Below are 22,896 nucleotides of genomic sequence, written 5' to 3' on the forward strand. Positions count from 1 at the left end.
CGCCCGGGGCCCTACCCATTGCCCTCAATGCCCCCACCCCAATATGTCGTTTTCCCGTGCCACCGTGAATGAGTGAATGAAAGCTTGTTGCTAACATCATCGGGGGAAAAATGAATGTTCTGGTAGCTTAACTCTTTTTTTCAAATGAAAGAAAAAACAGAGCGAAGCATAAGAAAGCATTTCACTCGTGTGTGAGAGCGTTTATGTCATCTGTCCCGACACGTTTATGTTGTGAGCACATGAGGGAAATGGGTGGAAATATTTTTGCCAGACATCGTTTCAGTAGTGTGTATCAAAGTATGGTGCAGAACCGTTCACCTGCGAGGGTGACAGTCGTGCCTGTGAGAATCTTTCAGACAGGTGAGATCTTTTCAGTTGTGTGTATGAGAACGTTACAGTCGCTTCCTTCCTTCCTTCCTTCCTTCCTTCCTTCCTTCCTTCCTTCCTTCCTTCCTTCCTTCCTTCCTTCCTTCCTTCCTTCCTTCCTTCCTTCCTTCCTTCCTTCCTTCCTTCCTTCCGTCCGTCCGTCCTTCCTTCCTTCCTTCCTTCCTTCTGCCCCGCCCCCTCCCACACACACACAGCCTCGTCCAATATCATCCCGCCTCCTCTTGACGTGGCATCTTGGCTTTTGGATGCAGACCAGCTTCTACTGAGAAGTCGCTTGGCCCGTAGCAGCTGCTGTGCGTGTGTGTGTGTGTGTGTCAGTTCTTGTAGTAAAACATGATATGCAGCTCAGGGAACTCTTAAAAGACTCACGTGTACAGGAGCGGTATGCCACAGGAAGTGTCCCATATTTCATGTGTGCTCCCCCCCCTTTGTCTGCTCTACTCCAACAATGATAATGAAATCGTTTTTTTTGAATGGGTGAACATATTTTGCGTCTGTAGTTTATATTTTGTATTTTGTAAAAATTAAATTTTTCTCATTGAAAACGTGCACGTTTTTTACTTTTTTCTTTTTCTTTCGATAGGCCTAGTGTGTATGTGTGCGTAGCGGTGCAGTAAGACGATCAGCGGTGATGCGAACGGCATTGTGGTGCTCCCAGAGGACGGCGAGCTACGCGGCCGCACCCTCTTCGTGATTATGACACAACGTTGAACGCCAACCGTACGCCCACGACCCCCGTGGGGACAAAGTGGTGCAGAAGATGGATGGATGTATGGAATCATTCACGCCCGCACACGCACACACATAGCTGATAGTGTGATTCACTCATTCCTCAAAAGACTTTCCCACACTCGTGCCTGCACACCTTTCACACAGATATTTTGCCAAACGACTGCATCAGACCTACTATAAAACTTTGATCCACCTTAGCACTTCACACAGAACCCATATATGTATGGAGAGTCGAATAATTGAATAAATATAAATACTAAATATTCTTTAAATTGTATTTCTTTTGTAAATGAAAGGGAGTTTTTGAAAAAAGGTTTTAGACAGTGTAAGGAATAAACTATTGAAAGTGATTGTGATCAAAATCCAAAAGAACCAATATGGCTTTGTTTACTGTTTTAGACTAGTTCGCTGTTCTAAAAAGTTCATATGACTTCAACCAGTAGGTGTCGGTAATGCCCATTGAAGTTGATGCCACCTCGCCGTAAATCAAACGAAGAAGAAAATGACGTAACTTCCCGTTCACGAACGAGTCGTGAATTGCATTTCCCGTTCACCAACGAACGAATCTGTGAGTGAGTGATTCGCATTTCCAGTTCATCGCGAGAACAGATCAGTGAGGGAACGAATTCGGACTTTCCCGTTCGCGAACGAGTCAACGAGTGAACTGCGGTGCAGCAACGTCAGTGAAGGTGTTGCGTCTCCCTCCTGGCGTGAAGTCAGAAGGTTCGATTTGCCAAGGAAAGAAAGAACCACTCAGTGAAACACCACTTCTTTTATGCACGTTTTCTCCAAGCTAACGGCTAACTTTATTGCATGAAGGGATGCGCCGTTATGCAAAAACGGGGAGATTATGCTTCTCTTTGGGTAATCTTGATTTTATAAATTAAAATGATCGTGAGCAGCAGCAGAGCCCCATTTCAACCCCTTACACTGAGTGCCAAGCAGGGAAGAAATGAGTACCATTTTTATAGTCTCCGGTATGACCCGGCTGGGGTTTGAACCCACAACCTCCCAGTCTCAGGGCGGACACTCCACCACTAGTGCACTGAGCTGGTAAACACTCCAGGAATTCGTGTAACACTTATAGTAGTTTTTAAATAACGTGTATGCATATACACGCCTAAATATTGTTATCCAATATATCTACTGCAATTTCACATTGGATTGCTGGTTCGAAATGTACTTTTAATATTATTATTTTTAATAAACATTTATGTTAAAACTTGTCTGGTGTTTTATTCCTTGTTTTTATAATCGCCAATTAAAACATAAAAATCAGACATTTGGTTAACTGCTTTATATGACAATATGTGTATGTATATCTACTGCAATTTCACATTAGATTGCTGGTTTGAAATGTACTTTTATTATTATTTTAATAAACATTAAAAACCTGTTAAAACTTGTCTGGTGTTTTATTCCTTGTTTTTATTTTTTTGGGCATGAAAACAAAAATTTGACATTTGGTTAACTGGCAATATTGACTCGTTCGCGAACGGGAAAGTCAGAGTTCATTCTCTCACTGAGCGAGGCTTTCATAGTGTAGTGGTTAGTGCTCTGGGCTCTCACCCCAGCGACACGGGTTCGAATCTCAGTGGGGCTTAAAAATTTTATCATTGAAAATTTGCAACACATTTGCTCGTGTGCTGCCCCTTATAACCATACAACCTCCCTAAAGTTTAGGGTTAGGTTTAGAGCTAGGGGTAGGGTTAGAGCTCGGGTTAGGGTTAGAGCTGGAGCTAGGGTTAGAGCTAGAGTCTAACCCTAACCCCTAACCCCTAACCTAGGGTTAGAGCTAGGGTTAGAACTAGGGTTAGAGCTGAAGCTAACCCTAACCTCTAACCCTAGCTCGGGTTAGGGTTAGAGCTAGGGTTAGAAATGGAGCTAGGTTAGAGCTACTGTTAGGGTTAGAGCTAGGGTTAGAGCTAGGGTTAGAGCTAGAGCGAGGGTTAGGGTAAGGGTTAGAGCTAGGGTTAGACCTAGGGTTAGAGCTGGAGCTAACCCTAACCTCTAACCCTAGCTCGGGTTAGAGCTAGGGTTAGAGCTAGGGTTAGACCTAGGGTTAGGGTTAGAGCTGGAGCTAACCCTAACCCTAGCTCGGGTTAGAGCTAGGGTTAGAGCTAGGGTTAGAGTTAGAGCTGGAGCTAACCCTAACCTCTAACCCTAACCCTAGCTCGGGTTAGGGTTAGGGCTAGGGTTAGGTTTAGAGCTAGGGTTAGGGTTAGAGCTAGAGCTAGGGTTAGGGTTAGAGCTGGGGCTAACCCTAACCCTAGCTCGGGTTAGAGCTAGGGTTAGAGCTAGAGCTAGGGTTAGGGTTAGAGCTGGAGCTAACCCTAACCTCTAACCCTAACCCTAACCCTAGCTCGGGTTAGGGTTAGGGCTAGGGTTAGACCTAGGGTTGGAGTTAGAGCTGGGGCTAACCCTAACCCTAGCTCGGGTTAGAGCTAGGGTTAGAGCTAGAGCTAGGGTTAGGGTTAGAGCTGGAGCTAACCCTAACCTCTAACCCTAACCCTAGCTCGGGTTAGGGTTAGGGCTAGGGTTAGAGCTAGGGTTAGGTTTAGAACTAGGGTTAGGGTTAGAGCTAGGGTTAGACCTAGGGTTAGGGTTAGAGCTGGAGCTAACCCTAACCCCTAACCCTAGCTCGGGTTAGGGTTAGAGCTAGGGTTAGAGCTAGAGCTAGGGTTAGGGTTAGACCTAGGGTTGGGGTTAGAGCTGGGGCTAACCCTAACCCTAGCTCGGGTTAGAGCTAGGGTTAGAGCTAGAGCTAGGGTTAGGGTTAGAGCTGGAGCTAACCCTAACCTCTAACCCTAACCCTAGCTCGGGTTAGGGTTAGGGCTAGGGTTAGAGCTAGGGTTAGGTTTAGAGCTAGGGTTAGGGTTAGAGCTAGAGCTAGGGTTAGACCTAGGGTTAGGGTTAGAGCTGGAGCTAACCCTAACCCTAGCTCGGGTTAGAGCTAGGGTTAGAGCTAGAGCTAGGGTTAGGGTTAGAGCTGGAGCTAACCCTAACCTCTAACCCTAACCCTAGCTCGGGTTAGGGTTAGGGCTAGGGTTAGAGCTAGGGTTAGGTTTAGAGCTAGGGTTAGGGTTAGATAGAGCTAGGGTTAGACCTAGGGTTAGGGTTAGAGCTGGAGCTAACCCTAACCCCTAACCCTAGCTCGGGTTAGGGTTAGAGCTAGGGTTAGAGCTAGAGCTAGGGTTAGGGTTAGACCTAGGGTTGGGGTTAGAGCTGGGGCTAACCCTAACCCTAGCTCGGGTTAGGGTTAGAGCTAGGGTTAGAGCTAGAGCTAGGGTTAGGGTTAGACCTAGGGTTGGGGTTAGAGCTGGGGCTAACCCTAACCCTAGCTCGGGTTAGAGCTAGGGTTAGAGCTAGAGCTAGAGCTAGAGCTAGGGTTAGGGTTAGAGCTGGAGCTAACCCTAACCTCTAACCCTAACCCTAACCCTAACCCTAGCTCGGGTTAGGGTTAGGGCTAGGGTTAGACCTAGGGTTGGAGTTAGAGCTGGGGCTAACCCTAACCCTAGCTCGGGTTAGAGCTAGGGTTAGAGCTAGAGCTAGAGCTAGGGTTAGGGTTAGAGCTGGAGCTAACCCTAACCTCTAACCCTAACCCTAGCTCTGGTTAGGGTTAGGGCTAGGGTTAGAGCTAGGGTTAGGTTTAGAACTAGGGTTAGGGTTAGAGCTAGGGTTAGGGTTAGACCTAGGGTTAGGGTTAGAGCTGGAGCTAACCCTAACCCCTAACCCTAGCTCGGGTTAGGGTTAGAGCTAGGGTTAGAGCTAGAGCTAGGGTTAGGGTTAGACCTAGGGTTGGGGTTAGAGCTGGGGCTAACCCTAACCCTAGCTCGGGTTAGAGCTAGGGTTAGAGCTAGAGCTAGGGTTAGGGTTAGAGCTGGAGCTAACCCTAACCTCTAACCCTAACCCTAACCCTAGCTCGGGTTAGGGTTAGGGCTAGGGTTAGACCTAGGGTTGGAGTTAGAGCTGGGGCTAACCCTAACCCTAGCTCGGGTTAGAGCTAGGGTTAGAGCTAGAGCTAGGGTTAGGGTTAGAGCTGGAGCTAACCCTAACCTCTAACCCTAACCCTAACCCTAACCCTAACCCTAGCTCGGGTTAGGGTTAGGGCTAGGGTTAGACCTAGGGTTGGAGTTAGAGCTGGGGCTAACCCTAACCCTAGCTCGGGTTAGAGCTAGGGTTAGAGCTAGAGCTAGGGTTAGGGTTAGAGCTGGAGCTAACCCTAACCTCTAACCCTAACCCTAGCTCGGGTTAGGGTTAGGGCTAGGGTTAGAGCTAGGGTTAGGTTTAGAACTAGGGTTAGGGTTAGAGCTAGGGTTAGGGTTAGACCTAGGGTTAGGGTTAGAGCTGGAGCTAACCCTAACCCCTAACCCTAGCTCGGGTTAGGGTTAGAGCTAGGGTTAGAGCTAGAGCTAGGGTTAGGGTTAGACCTAGGGTTGGGGTTAGAGCTGGGGCTAACCCTAACCCTAGCTCGGGTTAGAGCTAGGGTTAGAGCTAGAGCTAGGGTTAGGGTTAGAGCTGGAGCTAACCCTAACCTCTAACCCTAACCCTAGCTCGGGTTAGGGTTAGGGCTAGGGTTAGAGCTAGGGTTAGGTTTAGAGCTAGGGTTAGGGTTAGAGCTAGAGCTAGGGTTAGGGTTAGACCTAGGGTTAGGGTTAGGGCTTTAGCTAACCCTAACCCCTAACCCTAGCTCGGGTTAGGGTTAGAGCTAGGGTTAGAGCTAGAGCTAGGGTTAGGGTTAGACCTAGGGTTGGGGTTAGAGCTGGGGCTAACCCTAACCCTAGCTCGGGTTAGAGCTAGGGTTAGAGCTAAAGCTAGGGTTAGGGTTAGAGCTGAGCTAACCCTAACCTCTAACCCTAACCCTAGCTCGGGTTAGGGTTAGGGTTACAGCTAGGGTTAGGTTTAGAGCTAGGGTTAGGGTTAGAGCTAGAGCTAGGGTTAGGGTTAGACCTAGGGTTAGAGCTGGAGCTAACCCTAACCCCTAACCCTAGCTCGGGTTAGGGTTAGAGCTAGGGTTAGAGCTAGAGCTAGGGTTAGGGTTAGACCTAGGGTTGGGGTTAGAGCTGGGGCTAACCCTAACCCTAACCCTAGCTCGGGTTAGAGTTAGAGCTAGGGTTAGAGCTGATGTATATTAACACCTGCTTCTCTATTTTTGCTCTTATGTGGCAAAAATCTCTTTGTGAAGCAGGCTTGTGTGCATGTGTGCGCCCGTGTGTGTGTGTGTGTGTGTGTGTGTGCGTGCGTGTGTGTTTATGAGAGAGATGGTTGATAAAATATCCTGCCTTTGCTGGACGATGTGTGAAAGACAAAGACGAATACATGATGACATTACAGCCAGGCAAAAAGTAAGAAAGGAGAGCATGAAGAGGGAACATCAAGACATAAAATGCAAAAGTAGCGAGGGTAAAGGTGGAAAGGAAGCAAAGAAGGCTAAGAAATAAGGCAATGAAGGAAGAAATGAAGGCAGCTGAGAGCCAGAGAGAGAAGAAAAGGAGGCGCAGGGAATGAAAATAAGCCCTCAGCTTCTTTTACAGCTCGAAATAAGAAAAAAATAAAGAAGAAAAAAGCCACTCGAGGAATTCCATTCAAGCTTTTCGCAGAAGGTTCGGGAATTCCTTGGAAGAAGAAAAAGCTCCCGTGGGAGAAGCTGTAAAAAAGAAAGGCTTCGACAGACCAGTTGAAATTGTGTGACTTCGTGTTAAATAGCAAATTGGATTACAAGCTAACAACAACCATATCTTGACTTTCATTGTTTATTCTTAAAGCTTACATATCATGTTTATAGATTCTTCCGTTTTACGTTTTACTCATTCATTTGTGGTCATATAAAGTGGAACAACGATGCTTTTGTCTGAATTCCTCGTTTTGATACCATCACAGGTCCCTCTTTTCCACTTGTTCTGAGGTGCGGCTCAGAGCAAGCGGTTTTGGTGCGGTCTCTTTAAATGCAAATGAGATACTTCACTTTACCTAGCATAAAAATGATGGCAAAGTCACTTTTTGGTTATTAAATGGTCACCGGGGCATATTAAGATGTAGAAGGTTTCATCAAGACCTTTAATTTGATGTCACTCAAGGTGGTTTGTTGATGTTGTGCTTTCTTTTGTTCTGAGTCTTAACCTTGGTGAAGTTTCTTCGGCGGGTCAAAAGTCTATTCTGTAAAGTGTGTCTTTGACTTTTTGTGAAAACAATACGGCGCTTTTGTTCGACGTATTTGACCTCTGTGTGATCTTGACACACTTAGTGTCTGCGCTAAATATCAGTGGGTGCTCCGCATAAGTTATTGTCGACCAAATCTGCAAAATGTGCCAGAAATGCAAGCGATTGCGGATCATTTATTTATTTTTTGTAGCATATATGTGTGTATAAAATGTGTGAATGTGTGTGCAGACAAGCGCTTGTGAAAACAGCAGCGAATGAATGAGTGCCCTGAGAAAACATGCGCCGGCTGAATGAATGAAACTTCCCCAACGTGTTGTTCCAGTTGCAGGATGTGCATGTGTGTGTGTGTGTGTGTGTGTGTGTGTGTGTGTGTGTGTGTGTGTGTGTGTGTGTGTGTGTGTGCAGATGAATGGTGGGTGGAAGGAGATGCTGGCCGCAGAATTCTAACCCGGCAAGCCTGTCTTTTGTCACGTGGTTGTCTCGACTCGGCTGCACCGCTAATCGCTTGATTGAGACTTTTCTTTTTCCGCTTGTGCCTTCGGTTGTGTCCTTCTCTTGACTCCTTCATTTGCATCCTTCCCTTGTGCCCTCTGTTATGGCCTTCCCGCCTGCTTAAATGTTAAACGTCTTGTAGTATTGTGGTAAGAAAAGTCACGTTGTTGTCATGTGTGGCAACTCACGTCCGGTGAGTAAATTAAAACAAGTCGTTGAGTTGCATTTGTGTGTGTGGTTCCCGCCATCAGATGTTTGCCTTCATCGGTGGCAACAAAGACGGGAAACAGGTTAGTCATTCGGATGTCAAATTGGAAAAAAATGTCCGTTAGTCACCGGGATATCAAATTCCGCTGCCAGCTGTGCTGAGAGCTGAGGTTAGTTCAAATGCTCCTGCCTTCCTTTTCCGGCCAATGGTTGCATTCTTGGCCGCCCACACGACTCTCTCGACCAATTGGAGCCCTTGGAGGATATTCCATTCATTCCATCATGCTGAGTCCTGTGTGTGTGTGTGTGTGTGTGTGTGTGTGTGTGTGTGTGTGTGTGTGTGTGTGTGTGTGTGTGTGTGTGCGTGTGTGTGTGTGTGTGTGTGTATAAATTCCTGTATACTTACATTTCTATATATATATTTTTTTAGTTGCACACATCTTTTTGTGGACTTTTGTCATTGTCTCCTTTCCATTTGTCCCTATCTTGTATTCTTTTTTTGCATCCTTTCCTCGAATCCTTTTTTTGCCTTCTCCTCTTGACATCCAATTGTGACTTGTACTTCCTTCATTTGTGTGCCTCTTTCGCTTTCTACTTTTGTGTCCTTCACTTGTGACTTCACTCCTCCACCTTTTGTCACCTCGTGTCCCCGTTCCTTCACGCACTTCACTCGCGTCTCGAATGTCATTCTTCTGATGCCAGTAATAGGGGCTTTGCATCCTTGCAGGTGCCGTTTGCGATAAAATTCATCAGGCCTGGGATCACAGCCAGAAGAAGAGGAAGAAGAAGTGAGCGTAGTAACATCTTAACTTTTACGCGGCGCCCGGAGCGTCTCCAGGGGGGCCGAACATTCCACGACCGACATTCCACGTCATGTGATCTGATCGGCCTCAGAGCTCAGCACTTTCACGCTGGACTTCCGCAAGTCTTTCAGGCCTTTTTGAGGATCCCCCCCGCCACACACACACACACACACACCACTCCACTCTTCCAACCTTTAGATAGAGCTCCTGCATTGTGTGAACGTATATTTTATACTGCATGCAAAATGCTTGAGTGACAGCAACAGCTGCAAGCAAATTCCTTCTGTTTTAACATACTCGTTTTGTGAGCTGGGGGGCAGGGGGCTCCCGACTCCCGTATGAATGTGTGGAGGGGGGTAGTGACTTAAAGAACCAGATGTTTTGGGGCGAAATGAGTACATTATTAAGAGAGGGAAAATGTGTATTAGTTGAGGCACGAATTGTCCCCAGCAGCAAGTAGCAGCTTCACCAATTGAATGTGAAAAAGAAAATGTTTTGACTATGGTGGACCTTCTGTCAGTACTGACACAGTTTGGTAGTAATTTAACTCAAGCAACCGTTCCAATTCCCAGTTTGGAGTTTGGAGTTCTTCGAAAAGCGCACACACATTCCCTGGAAAGCCGTAGCGAGTCTTGTGTACAGTCAGTTGCGTAACCGTTTTGGGGGCGCCACGAAGAGCTGGCGTGCAAGCGTTACGCTTTCGCTTAATGGCACCAAACTGGTGTGGACAACAAAATCCTCTCCAAGCACAGGGCTCATTGTGGGAGGAGGGCTTCTTCTTGTCACAAAATCTAGCGTGCGTGCGTGCCTTTCAGTTGAACTGCATGTTTTCCATACCTTCACGCACTTTGCAACTTTCTTCTGGTACTTTTCCACTTTCTTGCTCATCTTCCTAATTCTTGTGCTGTGGCAGCTTTTACTTGAACTTTATTTTCCCTTCTGTCTTGTCGTGGTGTGTTCATGGTTTCACGTGAATTTGTAATTTGAAAGCATAACATTGCAAACCTTTGTGCAGCCAGCAGCGGCTGGAGATGCGCGCCACTCTGCGTGCTTCCAAGTTGCAACAATGTGTTTTGGGGCGGGAAGCCAAGTTTCCTCTTGTCAAACTCCGCCGCATTGAAAGGAGTCGTGGCCCAAGGGTCAACATTTGCCTGAGATTTGCATGCGTGGGTGAGGCAACCTTGTGGAACATTCCTGTCCCTTATCTGACACCTGCTACCTGACTTGCGGGATGGCTGGGAATGCCTTGCTAAGCTGCTAGCATCAGAGCTAACTTAGTGCTACCTTCACTTGCCAGTTGACTTCATGCTTTAATTCAAAGGGCATGCGCTGCTCCTTCTGGTGTGTGCACCTCGACCACTAAGGGGCACTATAATCGTCAATTTCCAGCTCATCGGTAGTAATGTCTATGCAAAACAAAACTAAAAGTCTCTATGCTATGCTTTCTTAAATATCAGTTATCAAAAGGTGAATCACAATGCGAGTTTTCTTTGCCCGTCTATGGCATTTTGCATTGCACGTTAGCAAACAGACAGACAACGTTTTGAGGTTTTGTGAAAGACGCATTGTGAAATTATCTTTAATTGTATTTCGTTTGATAGTAAAAGTCAGCTGGGGGATGCATTCTACATCTTCAAGTAAGCACACTTGGCCTCTTTTTTTGAAGAGCCGTTTTCTACCTGCCAAACTCCACACGGCTGAGGAGGGCAGAAACTAATCTGTTGTTTTTGGGGCAGAATAACATTTGTCTTCCCCACAACAATCTCTAATGCAGCAGCAGCAGCAAGCAGCAGCAGCAAGCAGCAGCAGCAGCAGCAGTAGTATCTCCTTCCACTTCCGCTTGTGGGTTCGCGGGGGCAGCCCACTTCCCTCGCCCCAGACACTTGTTTGGTCCCGTTGTTGCAGGTCTTCCCAGGCCAGCCGGGAGACAAAAACCCACTCTAGGGCGTCCCAGCTCGTCTTCTCCCGGTGAGACGTGGCCAACTACTCATTAAAGTGAACTGAAATAGAAAGCTCACTTTTCAGGCTGTAGGAGAAAGTGAAAGTGTGTGTTGAGGTATCTCTCTGTGTGAGTGTGTGTAGTAGCGTGAAAGGGAGTATTGACGCCCCCGCAGAGCGGTTAGGGTGTGTGTTGGCACATTGCTGCAACGGAAGCATCTGTCACTCTCAGCACAATCACGACACAACGTGCTTTTGAATGACTGCATGTGTTATCTTAATGTTCTTTGTGTATGACAAACCATTAAAAGAAAGTAGACCATCTGCAGGGAGCATAAACGTGTGTGTTGGGAGGGGGGGCACAAATAGTGTAGTGTCAGCAGCAAACCTCATCTGCTCAACTTGATTGCCTCCTCCAAGAAGGTTAGCGAGGTTTTTATCAGTGTCAGGTTTGCTCCTTTGTGTTCCTTTGCAACTCTTCGCCTTTTCTATCTTCTCAGAACCTTGAAAGGCTAACACTATTACATTTGACTTCGATTACATGTGAGATATTTACTGTCTACACGTGTTGCTCCACCCGTGTGCTTCAGTGGTCTTAAAACCATGACACCGATGATGTTCGCTAGCCCGTCCACAGCAATTTTTGAAATTTTTGTTGGCATAGTCTAGTGCTAGTTTTTTTTTTTACCTCATAGCCTGAGGTTCGAATCTCAGTTGGGTTCTTCGAGGTTGCCAAAACGTGTCTGTTGTTAAAATTGCAAAATAGATGTCCAAATTCACAAGGTCAAAGTTTACATTTCACCTTTGAACTTTCTTCTGTCTTTATCTTGAGTGGCCTCATTGCCTTTGTTTCCCTCTCTTCCTCGTCTTGCATGCAGAGCTGCTCTCCCGTTGGCCGAGAGCAGAGCTTCCTCTAACGCCATTGGCCGACGGGCCAAACAGTCAAACACGGCCCCTCACGTGCTGCTGCATGCATGCATCACCCGCTACAGATGCTGAATGCACTGCCCGAACTGGCTTTCGATGTGTGCACGATTCCTGGAAGTGGGGAGTACGGCGAGATGTGAGACTGACTGACTGACAGCTGTTTTGCATTGGTTGTGATCATTTGCTTGCAACCGCATCACGTTCATTTGATTCCAACCGTCGACACCTCGCCAAGAGCTTCTTCTTAACCCAAACTTTTTCTTTCATATTCTCTTTCCTTGAAGTTTCTTCCCAGTGGCCTCCCGCAGCAGTGTGTAAAGAAAAATGTATTGGCAAGCCTCTGAAAGGCTGTTTCAGCCTGTTGGAAAATTACCCTGAGTGCTTTTTAAGTGGTACAGAGTTGATATTGACTTACAACACACAGCTTATACATCAAGATTATAATGTCTGAACACTTTAACTTTCTTTTTTTTCAAATCTCATTATGAATGACCTGGCCCATCTGTCCCTTTCCAAAATGGAATGTGGCGCTTGAACACAACAACAATTACAGACAAATCTTTTTGGGTGCATTGGGTAATACGAGCGTTTGGTTGAATAGGAATGCATGGCGAAGACTACCTTGTGATTAGTTAAGACGGGCTACCCCAAAGAAGGGGCGGGGAGGGGGGGGGGGATTAACCTATTGTTATAGCTTCTTGTGTGGAGGACCCCCGCCACCCTCACCTCTGCTGTCAAGGCCCATTGTACCCCCCAAAACAATGGCCGACGTTTGATCATGTGTGCAAGCGACGATGACCAGTCAGGACACTTTCAAGGTGCCCGCTCAAAACAAGAACGGACAATCATGAAGAGTGAGGGGTGGTCCTCGCAGCACATTACAGAGCCTGGAAAGCCCACCCTACCCTGAGTGTCTTTTTCTATAGTGCGCTTTTTCTATAGTGCGCTTTTTCAAAGGCGCTCTTGGCTATAGGGTGGCAGTGGCATTCCGAGAAAAAGATGGCTACTTCTTTGGAAAATGTTGCGGGGGGGGGCATGAAGTAAATGTGATCCTAGAAGTGCTATCGGTCCATGTCTTGAGATTCTCACATTCTTCTTATGTTACAGCAGATGAGTTCACACAGCATCTGGATTCCTTTCAAGTATGGGAAAGTCCACCCTTTTTTTTTTTTACACTGGTCAGAAGTATCCAAGTACAAATACTTTGTGACTGTCAATCAGGGGCCACCAACGTCACAGAACTGTGAGGCGATTTGATACAATTTAGGGATGGTTTGAGTTTCAAGTGGAAACATTCGATTCGGTTTGATTCAGTGGGCTCGTGATTCCATTCACTTGACACACGGAAAGGAGTAAATGCAGCTTGTGGCTTTCCGCCTGCACAATAGGCCGTCCCGAGATTTGCACGGTAATTGCAACACTTAAGTTTTGCAAGATGTCATCTTTGTCACGTAAACGCTCGTGATTGAAAATGCAAAGCAAAGACATTGAAAAGTCTTGGACATATGAAAGACAGCAGCACCCAAAACTAATTGCATTTAGCGTATGGCACCGACGCCCAAGATTAGCGCTGCTTTGAATCCCAAATGCCAAAGGAGGCATCACAGGTCCCAAAGAACAGGACTCCTTTGTTTTCCGGAAGTGAATCTTTTGACCCGTTGAGCATTTCAGATCATTAACTGCTGACCCCCACTCCACTCGCTACCCCCGACGGCCAAATCACCTTTGTGCCCCCTCATTTGCAATCCCCTGGGAGAGGATTACAGCCTCAGTGAAGTACTCAGGATGGTGTCCCCACTAGATTAGGAGTGACTCCAGTTTCTTCTATGGGAGGTGTAGGGCAGGGGTCTCAAACTCCAGTCCTCGGGGGCCGCATTCCTACATGTTTTCCAAGTTTCCCTCGTTAAACACACTTGATTCAAATGATCAGTTCATCCTCACGTTCTGCGGGAGCCTGATAATTGAATCAGGTGTGTTTAATGAGGGAAACTTGGAAAACATGTAGGAATGCGGCCCCCGAGGACTGGAGTTTGAGACCCCTGGTGTAGGGGGAGGGGGAGTTCGTTCACGGCCCATCAGCTGATCCTGCATAGCCGCATTCGTTTGAATGCCTGGCCTTTCTGCCCCTGCACCCACCCCCACTTTCACACTTCCATTTCAACGCCGTGTCTGAGCTGATCTTCGTCACTGCGGCGGCCAGACCCTCCTGCTGAGGGACCCCCAAGAGCTCACCAGGAGGGACATTTTAAGAGGGGGCACATTTGGAAGTCAAACGGAATGACCATTGTTCCATCTAGCTATCTGTCTGCCTGTCTGTCTGTCTGTCTGATAAGAAATGACAATCAATGATTCTCACAAGAAACAAGTACAAGTGTGCAAATGCCCCAACACACTTTAATGTCGTTTCTGCCTCTGTAGAGTAAAATCTGTCGCAAAGCTTAGATTTTTTTTCTACTTTATTGTAATGAGCCTCAGAAATGCCCCCAAATTGACTGCAGTGCTGGCATGATGTCAAAGATTAGCAATTGAGCTAGCCAAGCAATATGATTCCACGATCATGTCACAATTTGCTCTGAAAGACACCAAATTAAGATGCCACATTTGTGCTATAGCAATCATAATACAAATATTGTAAAGACTTTTACGTCGCTCCGTGACAGCTGCGACACGTGGGATAGATACTTTATTGATCCCCGGGGGGAAATTCAAGTTTCCAGCAGCATTCAGACCACAGAGTGGGTATATAAAAGACAAACTGATGACACGAGCGCAACTCAGTAGGCTTCTCGAAAAGCCATCCACTCACAACGGCGCCACAAAGAATAAGTGCGAAAGTCATCAAAGCAACAAAGACAATAAGAAAGGAAAAAAGTAACAGCAGGCCAGCTGGGGAGAGGCCTAAATATTGTAAATGATCCCGAGGTCCGCCAAACAATACCTATAAGAATACCCCAAAACACACAAAAAGCCTCCACAAACGTTTAGTTCAACTCCATACTACAAATAAAGGGAAAGAGAAAGGAGAAAATAATCCCTTCTTTTAATAAAGAGAAAGACTGCTGGGAAGCTGCCACTCTCGACAATGCCATCAAAAACATGTCCATCTATCAATCTACCCATTTTTCCATCTATTTTTCTATCAATTTATTAAAACTTATAATTAATGGTCATTTTTCATGCTAATTTGGCAACACGTCACCTCAGTCTGTTCAGGTCAGGTGTGCACAGTTGCACACTCTTATCTGTCAGTATGTGAGTAACATGTTGCACGTGAGTAGACTCTATTCATTCGTATAGTCCACTGACAAATGTTTCAAATTGTTCATACACATGTGTTACGTGTGTGTGTGTGTGTGTGTGTGTGTGTGTGTGTGTGTGTGTGTGTGTGTTGCAGCTGTGCGTGCGCTCATCAGCAGAGCTCTGTTGTGGCTGTTACCGTTTGGCGCTGCCTTTTGCTAGCATCAGCGTTGCATTATGCTTTGAGACTTCAAATTTTGTGCAAATATAAAATTTCACTTGAAATTAATTTACGTGTGATAATGAGTAAGAATTCATTTGATTTTGGAAGACCAACATGTCAAAATCACGTCCATCTGATGAAAAAAAGTACAGTCGAAATGATATCAAAGCAGCTGTGTGAAAGCAAATGGTCCATTCTAAGCTTGCCTTCTGCACAAACGAGAGCGATTTGGACAGATGTCGGACCCTCACGTTGTTTTTGCAAGAAGTGCAAAGTCAGACCCCTTTGTGGGCATTTGCCTTTTGCTAGCGTCACCTTGAACCTTAAAGAAAGCAAATGCGAAGCTGCTGGCGTGTTTGTTGCCACCGACGTGTGAATGGTCACTGCAATGACGCAGGGACCAGGCGGGACTTTGGTTTGATATGTAACAGACGGGGGGCCCCCAAACTACTTCAATGTCAACAATGTCCTCCAAAAAGCACCGACTGGAGCTCTGCTTGCCCACATGCGAGGGCATCGTTGTTGCAATTGTTTTGGTGCTTCACTCAAGCATGACCTAACGGAGATGTGCTAGCCCACACGCCCTTTCCCGCACACACTTTTATTTGTGGGTCTGACTTGTCTCTGACACAGAGAACAAGGGTGGGGTCTTTTTTAGGGGGGCCCCCTCCTTCGTTCCTCAGCTTTCTTTCAAACTATACTAAGACAACAGCAAACACAGCTGGCCAGGTTTTCCCCTAAACAAGATGGCTGATCATCATAGGGGTGAGGGGGGGGACAGTGCGTGTGTGGAGGGGTGGTTTAGCGAGGGTTGAAGGAGTCCAAAGTGGGGGTTGCCTGTGCTGATGGTGGTGGGGAGAGTATAACAGTGGCTCGCAGCAGTAACACAAACACTGCATCAGTTTTGATGATCTATCTTGAAACCCTAATCCTAGTTTGAAACACTACTTTGACACCCTACTTTAGAACCCTAACCCTAATTTCAAAACCTACTTTGAATCCCTAAGCCTAATTTCAAACCCTAGTTTGAAACCCTAACCCTACTTTTTTTTGATTGGGGGAAGAAAAGAACTATGAACTTTTACTTTTTGGAATGATGCATAAAATGTCCAAGTTGATTTTGAAATTTGTGAACTGAACCCGTTCATGTCGAAAATCAACTTTCCCAACACTGATGTTATTTAGCGCATTCGGCTGATTCTGCTCTCGCCCTATTCCTTGAAATGACAAAGGCCGCTCAAATGAGAGGTGAAACGGAGGCGTCGGCTCAATGCATGCAAACTAGGGGCAGCACCAGGGAGCCCAAAGAGGCCAAGTTTGGAGGCTGCAAAATTCCCCTCTCACGTCACACATCTCGCTTTCAAGTGACAAAGACGAAAACTTACGTAGGGCACCTGATCGTCTCCAAAAAAATAAACATAATATTGTCTTTTTTTTTTAAACCCAAACTGGTTTCTGACAGAACAATCTTCTTAACAAATGACAAGAGTTAAAAAATGATGGAATGTGTTATTGGCTCAGGCTTGAGCAAGAGTGAAAACCACTCAAGAGTTTTACAGCATCTGATCAGTTCACTTGCTTGTTATCTTAAAGCTGACTCTCACCTTGGCCTACATAACTCTCGCACACACATGGCAATGCATGTTTGCACAATGCATGATTGTCATGTCAGTGCAGGCAGGAGCCTCACTCACACTTTGGCCTCCTGAGACCAAGCTGGCAAATCTTGTTTTTCTGTTCAACCAGGAGAGGAAAAAGGTGAAAAGCACTTCTTGGACTCATGTTGGATAGTTTGGTGATTATCGTTTTCCTCACTTACGCCACATAAAAAGAAAAAGCATCAGATTTTACTGGACCACAGTCCAAACTTGAGGTCACGTGAGGTCCTAATTTCATCAGAAAAACAATCTACTATGGAAAGACAATCAAAGTTCAGACACATTTCTAAATGAATATGATAAACGTCAAAACTTCTGAAATCAAGTCTTCGTCTAATGATGAATGGATTAAAATTATAAGAAGAAATTCTACTGCAGGAATGACGTCCCCATTTTATGTTAGAAAAATAGAATTAAGTCAGAATCCATACAAATTCATTTTTCAAAGTGTACCTAGCTTGGCCTATTCTGAGCTACGCACAACAAAGTACAACACAGATTCCTTGCAAGACAGCAAGAGCATGCGCACAACTGACATGAAGTCATACCATAAAAATTTTAATTCATAGGCAAAATCATTTAGTCGAAAAAACACATGGTACATTTTGGGAATTTCATATTCTTACATTCCTGAGGGGGGAAAAAAGGCACAATACAAAACCGTTGTATGTGCATGTAGAGAATCCATGCAGGCACAGTTCCCAACTGTCATTCTTTGATTTAAAAAAAAAAAAAAAAAAAAAAGGTGATGAAAAGAAAAAAAAAAAAATCACTTTTCAACTACCAAAACTAAAACAAACAATTGAAGAAAAAGAATAAGCACAACTTAAAATAATTTAAAATACAATAACAGAATGGACATTGAAATTAAGAAAAAAGAAAAATGTACAGGTGACGAAGGTGGTCTCAGGCGGGGCTGTTGAGGCGGAGGTAGCTTTTTGCCCAAAAATGACAGACACAAAATTCTAAGAACTCGAGCTGCCCCAAAAAGACCCAAAGGCCATCAAAAGGTGTGGCGGCGGAGGGATTGGTGGTTGCTATGGCTACAAGACATCCTGAAGACATGACTCGCAAATTTGGCCTTTGGCGTGAAAGTTCAAGATGAAGCAGTGATGAAGCGGGGCTGTCTGTCCCCCCCCACCCCAATTTGCCCAGCCTCATTTTTTGCTTCACCCTGAAATTCCACATGCAAGAGTGCCGACCTTTGCCAAGACGTGCAGGTTCAAGTTTCACTAACAAGAACTGACCTCGTTCATCATGTGTGCGTATTTAAACAGTCAGCAGTCAAGGCATCGCAACGTGTGTGTCTCAAGTCCACTGAAAAGTCTGTCTTTGTGCATACACGTGCTCCTCATTCCTGAAAGCAAAATGTCAAGTCATTTGTACAAAAAAAAAAAAAAAAGAGTCTCATTTCCTTCCATCTTTCACGAGCGTGCGGGTGTCCGGAGTTGCCGCAGCCGCGCTTTGAGCTGCTCCTGCTTGGCACGCAGTTTGTCCCGCTTGGCGTGCAGCCGACTGTCGTGCTCCTCCAGGCCATGGATGCAGTCCCGGGCCTTCTTCAGGATGACCACCTTGGAGGCCTTGTCGTTGCGGGACAACTCGGGGACGTTGTCACGTAGGCGCACAAAGCAGTTCTTGAGCTCGTTGCGCCGCTGCCGCTCCATCACATTGTGCGTGCGCCGCCGCTCCTCTTCATCCTCGGTCTCGGCCGGGTTCCGCCACGACGCCTGGTGGTGGCGGGTCGACGGCAAGGCGTGATGGGCGCTGGAGCGGGAGCGTTTGTTGCACGAGGAATGCGGCGGCGGCGAGGCCGGGCGGGGGGCGGCGTAGTTGTGTTGCAACTGGATCTCCAGGTGGTGGCGCCGCAGAGCGCAGCGCTCTTCCTCCTCGTCCTGCTGCTTCTGCCGGCGGGCCGACGAGCAGCGCCCCACTGTCACCACGTCGATCTCCTCCTCTGAAAAATCAAAAGTCAGGACTTTAACACAGTGCGTTCAACGGCAAAAGTGGCCCAAAAGCTATTTCAAGATGTTTTGAATTAAAAAATAAATAAATGGAAAGGTATTTTGACGATTAAAAAAATAGTAAAGAAATTAAGTCATGAATAAAAAAAAAATACTTTGAACATGTTTATTTCGATGAGGTCAAATGTTCTATTTTAATCTATAATATTCGAATTGTTTTTAATGTCATTCAGAAATCTGTAAAACAAGAATAAATTTAAAATTTCGGTTAAGTGATTTTATTCATTCAAAAATTTGAAACAAAACCTTTTCCCTCCAATTGTTTTTTCATGATAGAAAATGAGTCAAATAAATTCAACGTTGAAAAAAGCGGTTCACCACTTCCTGTGTGGTTAACAGTCAGTAATGCCGGAGAACTGCATGAGTCATGACATGTTCATGGACGGAGCGCACGCGCACTCGCACACTTAAGCTGAGCTGTCAGTCACCAGCTCAGACTCCGCCCATACCGCCTTTAAAAAACGATTATGTTGGCAAGCATGTGTGTGTAGGCTTTTGGAAGAGCAGCGAAACTTTGGTCTCACCGGAGTCGCTGGACGAGTACGTGGACACGTCCCCTCCGGCAGAGTAGTAGTCAGACGTGACCTCAGCCGTCTCCTGGCCCCCCAACAGGTTCTGGCAGTCCAGCGTGGAGCCGGCAAGCCCCTCGAAGATACTGCCGTCAATGTCGGAAAGCAGCGGGCTGGAGCCTAGTACGGCCGCTGCCAACTTCTCCTCCGGGCACTTGTCCGATGCCAGGCAGCGCCACAGGCTGTCCTCGCCGCTCTCCTCCTCCTCCAATGTAGGGGAGCGTGGCGGCCCCCCTCCCCCGCCACCTCCCTCCTTGTCGTAGATGAAGGCGCAGTTCCAGTTGAGGTGCATGTCATAGTCCTCCAGCAGGATGTCGGACACGAAGCTCAGTTGGTCTCCGCTAGAAAGGGGCTTAGCCGTCGCGGCGGCGCCCTCCTTCATGGGGGGTGACTGCGGGGGAGTGGGCAGCGACTGCAGGTCCTTCATCAGAATTTGGCAGATCTCTTCTTCGTCAAAGAGCAGCGGCTCCGAGCAGAGCCAGTCCGGCGACTGGGCGAAGCTTTGCAACATCTTCAAACTGCAGACAAAAAAAAAGAAGAAAAAAAAAAAAAGAGAAAATCACAGTTAAAATCTTAAAATGCAGATAAGCAAGTAAATCCAAGAGTGAAAGTGAACTCGACGAAAAAAGTGAGCTTTACTCGAAGTGGGCTGCCTTTTCTCCATGTTTACATCACTCGGGCACCACCCACTCCTTTCATGGCTGCTAACCCGTGAAAGAAGGCCACACCCTTTTCTCACCACGTCAGAGCAACAGCTGGAGAAGAGGGGTGGGGGTGGGGGTCAGCAGCCCCTTCTCGCCACAATTTACGCTTTCAAACAAAAACTTGAAAGAGGTCCAAATATGACAACTTTCACTTTGTACACGCACACACTCGTAATAGTTTTGCACCCAGACGCATTGAAGCCACCAGCGCGTGTCCGCAGGGCGTGGAGGTCATGTCACAATCACATGCTGCGTGGATGGATGCGTTTCATGCTCGCCGTGGACAAAGCCACACTGTTTGGGATTTAAGACACGCAGACACACGAGTACTACGTTTATGTATCCGGATGAATGGAGGTCCGGTTTTTTTTTTGTTTTTTTTTACGCCCTTGTGTGCAAACAGGATGCACGCGTAGAGTGTATTTGTGAAATTTAAAGTTTCACCAAAACACGTCCACGCCGATTTTCTCTCCATGACAAAACGCGAAGCCAGGTATCGCTTAGTTTGCATAGAAAGACGCAGTTTCAGAGGAATGAAGGAGCGAGCAAAAAATGCGCATTTTCTAATGAGGGTATGGCTCCTCCCCAATGACTTACAGAACGCCCTAGTGCGGCGTGAAACTGGATCCACGTGTGCGACTGCGGGGCAATTTCATGGCGTTTTAACCACAAAAAACTGACGCCGATTTCCTCCCCAACACATTACACAAAAACAGATTTTGAACAATTTGCCGAGCGTGGCGTGGATTCGAGTAATCAAGCAGCTTGTGAAAATGTCAGCCTTTCCTAGAGGGGTTTCGACGCAGACGACACCCAGCGGCGCGTTTACGCGACACATTTCTCGACGCGGCGACTACCATTTAAAAGGCACGCTCGTTACACTCCATGTTAACACGCGTGGGGACCGGTCTCCGAAGCTTTTCCATCAAGCAGCACCGGTTGTCGTCAGTGACTCTATGAACCTACTCGACGTCAAGACAAAAAACGGGCGTTCTTACCGGCAGTTGAGCTTCAAAGAGACAGTCGGATTTCAATAAAGTGGAAGAACAACATCCACGGACGTCAAAATCCAAGCAGAAGGAACGGCCCGAGGAGAACGGCGACTACTTGGCGGCGAAAACCAGTTGCTGTCGTGTAAAGTTGAACCGGGACATAGGAAGCATGGTGCGGGGCGAGTTGTCCTGACCGACCGGCTAGCTGTTAGCACACAAAGTGGGTGTGGCCGACGTGGCCGCAGCGCTTTTATCGGCGCGGCTCGCCGGTGTGCGTCCGCAGACAAAAATCCGCGCCAAATCGTTACCCACGATGCACCGACCCAGTACCGATTATTTAATCATTGGCATGAATGGGCATTTGCATCGGGTCTAGGCAGGAACGTGGCAGGAGAAGCGGCACCGTTGAATCTAGCGTGGGAGCTGGGTCTAGTTCGTCTCGCCGGCGCAAGGATACTGGCGCAAGCTGCGATTCAAGGAAAAGGATGGCGGTAAATGTTAGCACATTCACACGTGGACCGACAGAAGAAGCCGGGTGTCTCTCTGCCTGTCTGTTGGTCGGTCCGTCTGTCTCTCGCCAACTCCTGTCTGTTGCTATCGTCGTTATTTAAAGTGGCAGTACTTGACTGAGCACCATTGCAACACCGCATGCAAAATATCATTCAAAGTATATTTAATAAGTAAATTCACAAGTAAATTGTTGTTTCTATTGTGAATTGAAAAAAGTTGTACATGTTATGTTTTTCAAAATAAAAGCTTTTATACAAAAACAAATCAAATAAAGACGAAATTGAAAAAGCAAAATTGTCTCGATTTTTGAGTTCTTTAAGTTTTTTAAGTTCTGCATGTGCTTCAGTGTGCAAAAGTATATTTTATTTAATAATAATTTCTACTGTTATTACTACTATTACTACTACTACCTGCCTCCTCACATAACGGGGGGGACTCTGTCGTACGGACACGTGCTGGCCCGTGCAGCCAATTGGAGCTGGCGTGGCCCCACTGCACGTGATTGCTCGGCATGCTCCAAGGAATGCTGCGAGTAGACGCCAAGCCTTCCGCTACCACTAGTTGAGACCCAAAATACGCATTGCAACTTGTGCGCCACATATGCACGCACGTCTCCAAACATGCATGTAAAAAAATAAAAAAGGAAATGGTCTTTCTATGAGATGAGAAATAAAAGAGCTCGTACGAATGAATGCTTTCTAACGAATGACTCAGAACATTTTTACCCATTTCAAGTTTGGAAAACCCTCTTCTGAGGGAAAAAACAAAATACAATTGACGGGGGAAAAAAGTTGTTGAAACAATCATTAAAATACAACATCAAATGTATTTGGTCTTTCGTTGTTGGTTTTAAATATATAATTTCATTATTTCTTTTAAATGAGGACAATTTGATTTAATTTTCATATAAAATTGTTTTTAAAGATAATTTGACTCATTTTAATGTAGTTTTAAAGAAGTTAATTTGATTTAAAATGATCTTTTTGTTTTAGAAATGATCAATATTTTAATGTCAAGTGTTATGCAAGATAAATTAGTTTCGCTGTAACTGAATAACATATTGCTAGTTGTGTGTTTGTGTGCACGTTGTCTCATACGATTATTTGGTTTAAAATGACACAATAAATGCATTCATTTTCATCAATTGTATTCTCATGACTATATTTTTTAAATAGAGAAGATTATTTTAAAGCTGCTTTTTACGCCAAACATGTTTGTCCCATCACACAACGTGCTGTGTACGCCATACATGTGCTTTGTGTTTGCATGTAGCCCACAATAGACATAATAGTAGAATAGAAATATAAAGAGGCCATAATTGCAGCCTTGCAGGG

The 22,896-nt window shown here is 46.0% G+C and overlaps 1 protein-coding gene across 1 annotated transcript; it reads right to left on the minus strand.

The window, feature by feature from the left end:
- Positions 1–17,303: 17,303 nt before the first annotated feature.
- Positions 17,304–21,624, minus strand: LOC119123315 (transcriptional regulator Myc-2-like). The gene is made up of 3 exons (XM_037252315.1): positions 21,059–21,624; positions 19,312–19,874; positions 17,304–18,720 (listed from the first exon to the last, which is right to left on the minus strand). Exons 2-3 carry the CDS (start codon positions 19,865–19,867, stop codon positions 18,191–18,193), a joined length of 1,086 nt encoding a protein of 361 aa, XP_037108210.1. The 5' UTR covers positions 19,868–19,874; positions 21,059–21,624; the 3' UTR covers positions 17,304–18,190.
- Positions 21,625–22,896: the final 1,272 nt, after the last annotated feature.

The sequence above is a fragment of the Syngnathus acus genome, chromosome 5 (genome assembly GCF_901709675.1).
Source record: "Syngnathus acus chromosome 5, fSynAcu1.2, whole genome shotgun sequence".
Classification (NCBI taxonomy): Eukaryota; Metazoa; Chordata; class Actinopteri; order Syngnathiformes; family Syngnathidae; genus Syngnathus; species Syngnathus acus.

Coding starts and splice junctions, on each gene's coding strand:
- LOC119123315 (XM_037252315.1), bottom strand. CDS start 19,867: ATGTTGCAAAGCTTCGCCCAGTCGCCGGACTGGCTCTGCTCGGAGCCG. Junction 18,721..19,311: donor GTACTCGTCCAGCGACTCCG/GTGAGACCAAAG, acceptor TTGATTTTTCAG/AGGAGGAGATCGACGTGGTG.